Genomic DNA, 4,970 nt, shown 5'->3' with positions numbered 1-4,970 from the left:
TTTGTGATTAATATAAAATGATATTGTGGTGAATATATAACAACAATTGATTTTTATTGTTTTCATTAAAAACATGTTGAATATTAATGGTGGTCACGTGGTTTTTTATTCACGGTAGATAATAATGTGAAAGTTATAAAAAAAAAACAAGTAAACCTCATCATCTATATCAATCATGGTCACAATGACGATTCTTTGATTGTTGTAGATAATGACATGAAAGTCATCAAACATGTCGACCTCATTATCCAATACATTTTCAATAAAAGTCATTATACAATAACTGTAAAATTTCACAATTCTTAACACCTGGAGGCAATTAAAAAAAACGATCAAAGAGAATTATAGTCACTATAGTGAAAGAATTAAGTGAGCGGAAGTGTCTTAAAAAATATAAAAAAAAATAGTTAATAAAAAAAGCATTTAATGAAATCGTAATTGGAAATGATTAAATCTATAAAGAACTTGATACTTAATTAATTGTACTTGCTTTTTACTCACCTAATGCAAAGAAAACACAAGAAGTGGTTAAATTGTGTAAGACGATGAAAACCATGCACTTTATTAGATGCATTTACGTTGGTTTTGGAGAGATTAAAAGAAATAAAAGTAAGTATTTTAAATTTATGAGGTTGCGAAGGTAGCTACTGTTTATACGATGGTAGTTATATAGTATGTTAGGGGACAGCTATTCTAGCTTTGGAAGTTCACCAAATCTGAAATTGCTTCTATTTTGAGTGAAGGAATCCAAAGTCACCAATCCATGGATTAAGTAGAAGAATGGGGCACTATCGCTTTAAAACAAAGTAGAAAGCGACCACTATAATCACATTCACAACACTAACTACCTTCCAACTAAAACCATACAAAATGAAAAATCTTTCAGGTGAAAAACCACACGTAAGCCAAATTCTTCACTTGGGTAATCACTAAGATTTCTAATTAAGCTCCCTAATTACATTTTAATCACGGTATTTAATCGACAACACACGAACCTACGAGGGTGTCGTTGTTTTGTACCAGAAAAGAAAAAAAAAAGAATATGTTTATTAGGGATAGGAGAGGTCATTGACTTATAAAAAAATCCATTAATTTGGTTAGGTGATGTCATAGAGAGATGTTGAATTTTTAGTCACATGATGTGATCCATCCTTGGATACTTTAATGATTGTTAAATAATAAATAATCAACCACCTTCTTCCATCAATTTCCCTCGGCTTTTGTCAGTTTTGTGTTTGTTTTTATTTTCTTTATTCATACAAGTAAAGAACATGGCAGATAAAAATTATTAAAAACAAATTTAAAACTCGTTAAAAAACATAAACTGATGAAAAAGTAAAACGATCGAATCTAAGTATCCTTGGAAATTGAGCTGGGGTTCTGGAATGGTTGTAGTTTTGCTTTTATGATTTTGCCATAAAATACAACACTTTGAAAAAGCCTATAAATGAATATAATGATGTAGACCTTCTATTAAAGTCAAATTTTGGGTGCCTTTATCTCTTCAACTATATTGCTTGCAAGTGAAACAAAGTATATCGTAGTTGTGATGATATATGAATCAAATATAGCAATAGATCTAAAGGGCATTCGTAACAGTTGCAGGGTTGTGACTGAATGGTCCCCAAAAAAGAGAATCACGTGCATAGATGCATTAAAGTTACTATATATCAGAAAAGCAAACCAAAGTTTCACATTATAGTGTTATATCTAATTCAAACCCAAGAGGACCGTAGGTAGAAACCTTAAGTGTGACTAGTTTTCTAACTCTTAGTTTCAAAAGAAAAATTAAAAAGATATTTGTGAGAAAGAGAAAACAAAGTGTTGCTAATTAATTCAAACAAGTTACGTATCAACAAAATCAAATTGCATTGAAAAAATATCATTGAAGTTGTCTTCAACCAAATAAGTCTTTTGTTAAACTGGAATGTGTTTGGCGAGGCTATTTAAATTCTTTCTATTCATTTAATCGAGTAATAAAAGTTTGTTTAACTAAATTAGACTCTCTCTTTTTGCTGTTTTAGCAACGGTTGTTGAAATTCCCCATCAATATGGCGTTTAAAAATTGTTGTTTGCTCAATTTTCATTATCTTATCATCATGATCATGACCCTTCTTTTATACACTTTTATCCCATAGTTTAACAATTAGCTTTGCCAAATGTTTTAATTTGGTTCATCAGTTTTAAGCTTTCAACTTTGACCCAACTAACTTTTTAATTTTTAACTAACTCATTCCCTACTTTTGTCAAATACACCCTCAATTAGCAAAATCAATTTGTTTGACTCAAAAGAGCTATGGACCAAACTGAAATATGTATCATTGTAAGCTCTTTTGTGCGATTTTTTTAACGTCTAATTTTTTAAGCAAATTCTCAAATGATAAGTTACGTTACCCAAAAAAAATAGACATTATTATTAGAAAAGAAAAAGTCTTTTTATCATTGAATTATAATTCTGCTGACAAAGCTTTTATGTAACTAAAATCAAATCAGTCTATATCTATGATACTACAACACAATTACATCAAATTTTACAACAATAAGCATACTAATTAGTAGATACTGAATAGGTTATACAAGTAAATTGAAGGGCAATTTTAGCTATATACTATGATTTGTTTTTCTTTGTAGTCAACCCTTGTTTTATAATGAAGAGAGAGACATTTAGTCTTTAATATTGAAAAATATAGTGAGAGAAAAAAGATGGTTACATAAATAATTTATTAAGTAGTGAGATGCTGACACGGTGATGAGTTGAAGAAGAGTAATGAGTTTGTACAAGTATCTTTATCCTTGAAGAATTGGTATAAGATCCGATGCATGTATTATAAAACTCTCAACGTTCACTCTTTGTGGGACACAAACCCAGATGGTAAGAGAAACACATCCCCAAAAGTGCATCCAAAGAAGCTAAAGAGAAATCATTAAATGAAAAGGAAGAGATTGTGATTTCATGATTATATTCCCACCATTGGATCTCTCTATAAACATCTCCTTAACCCCTTCTTTCTTATCTCTTCTTTCTTCTGTCCTTCTTCGTTGTTTTCTTCTCTTCATGCACTTCAAAAGGGAGCATCAGACACTCTTGAGAATGTCAAATCCAGAATTCCTCACCAAGGATGGCAAAGACAGCGATTTCCAGATCCTGAAGAGACCCACGTTGGAGTTCCAAAGTGAGAACATTGAAACCCTTTCAAGCAGTTATTCCAACTCTAGGTATTCACAAAGCATCAAAGGTAGAGATGAAGAGAAAGAAGAAAATCGACAGATCTGTAGAGTAACAGCTCCCAGACAAGACGATTCGGCATCAAGTACTACTCCATCATTAGAAGAAAAACTCAAAGAGGAGGAAGATGAAGAAAATGATGGTTTCAAAACTCCAACTTCTTTGGACCACAAGATTTTGGTGCCCTCTCAGTGCCCACCTGCACCAAGAAAAACCAAACCGTCTCTTAAAAGAAAAGCATCTTGTTTCAACCACTGCAACTGCAGACACCCACTTGATCTGTCAAAAGAGGTCTTCGAATTATTGTTCCCAACCCAACATTTTTCTGGCTCACAACAAAGCACCAAGAAAGTTCGAAGACAGGATCACGAATGATGCAATAATTTTGGTGCAAAACCCACATGCACCATACAGTTTTTAGGAACGATCGGTCTCTTAAATTGATTTATGTATCTCAAAAGATTAGTTTCTAACTCCAAGTCAAGGATACCCGGATTCAGCCACGAAAATGGAACACAGTTTCCATGTGCATAGCTCATAGCAGGTGCAAAATTTTGGTCAGCATCGTCGATTTTCGTTCTGGTATGGTCAATTGATTTGTCTTGGACCTTTTGTCTGTTCCTGTTGAGATCTCATAATTAGTATATAGATATATTCTAAGAGCGATTTGTTAAGGTGTAAGCCGAAAAGATAAAGGGATTTGAAAAGATTAATGTGAAGTTTGTGTGAATGGCAGTTGTAGAATTTCTAACTTTACCACTGTTCCGACCAGTTTGCTTTTGTTCCAGTTAAGTTGTTGGTGCTGCATGTTTTGTACCGGCCATGTTGTAAAGGAAGAGAATTGATTCTGATAAGGTTTATTTTGAACACAAAAAACAAAATCAAGATTCATCTTAATTAGTTAAAGTGTTGAGTTTGGTTATCGTTTTCTTTCTGAGATTCTTCCTTCTGGATTACACTTGGAGAAGGTGTCTTCGGATTCCATAAAGATGAGCAGACACAGTTTCTATTGCTGGAAACATGATCATAATTATGTTCTTGCACTGGCATGCAGTCAATTTTATTCTACATTTAAATTATTATATAATTGCTTTCTTTTATTTTTGCTTTTCATCAATACAAAAAATTTCAAAAGTACCTGCCTTGTTAAGTATCTACTTATAGAATTATTAATAATTGGTCAATTGAAGGGTTTTTCCTTTCTTTTATTACCAATGAACCTCTTATTTTTTTTCTCCTTCTACACATAAATGTTTATATATTATGACAACAAGCTACACTTTCAAGAATTATTTATTATTATACTATAACTCATTAAAAATAAATCATTTAGAGATTGAAGTTCATCAACTAGTTTTTTTTTTCCTTAAAACCTAGGTTTGAAAATAGACAAAATGTGAGGAGTGGAGCTTTAAGAGGATAGTTTTTAACCTAATTGCAATGGGTGGATATAAGAAAATAAGAAACATTAGTAGTTGGGTTTGATGGATCTCTAGCCATATGTACCAACTAAATCAATTAAACTACTTTAAGACAAACCTAACCAATTTATTACCATGTTCATCCTCAAATTCATAACATATCAAACACAATAATAATCAATCTCTGGTTAGGTTGAGAATTATCTTTACTGTCTTCACCTGTTCAGCTTTGTAGCTAAAATCTAATATTCCTTCAACAACACTTGTACCAACACCAAATAGCGTAAATGCGTTTCAAATTCTACTTTTCTTTTTATTCATAT

The 4,970-nt window shown here is 31.8% G+C and overlaps 1 protein-coding gene across 1 annotated transcript; it reads left to right on the top strand.

The window, feature by feature from the left end:
- Window positions 1–2,929: 2,929 nt before the first annotated feature.
- On the top strand, window positions 2,930–4,212 carry LOC108328637 (uncharacterized). Its single transcript, XM_017562527.2, has one exon. The coding sequence runs from the start codon at window positions 2,954–2,956 to the stop codon at window positions 3,599–3,601; it is 648 nt and encodes a 215-aa protein (XP_017418016.1). The 5' UTR covers window positions 2,930–2,953; the 3' UTR covers window positions 3,602–4,212.
- Window positions 4,213–4,970: the final 758 nt, after the last annotated feature.

Source organism: Vigna angularis, chromosome 2, assembly GCF_016808095.1.
Source record: "Vigna angularis cultivar LongXiaoDou No.4 chromosome 2, ASM1680809v1, whole genome shotgun sequence".
Lineage (NCBI taxonomy): Eukaryota > Viridiplantae > Streptophyta > Magnoliopsida > Fabales > Fabaceae > Vigna > Vigna angularis.
Note: the sequence above shows the minus strand (reverse complement) of the source record. Positions and strands in the feature narration are given on the sequence as shown.

Excerpts from the sequence above, each read along its gene's own strand:
- LOC108328637 (XM_017562527.2), top strand. The coding sequence starts at position 2,954 with ATGATTATATTCCCACCATTGGATCTCTCTATAAACATCTCCTTAACC.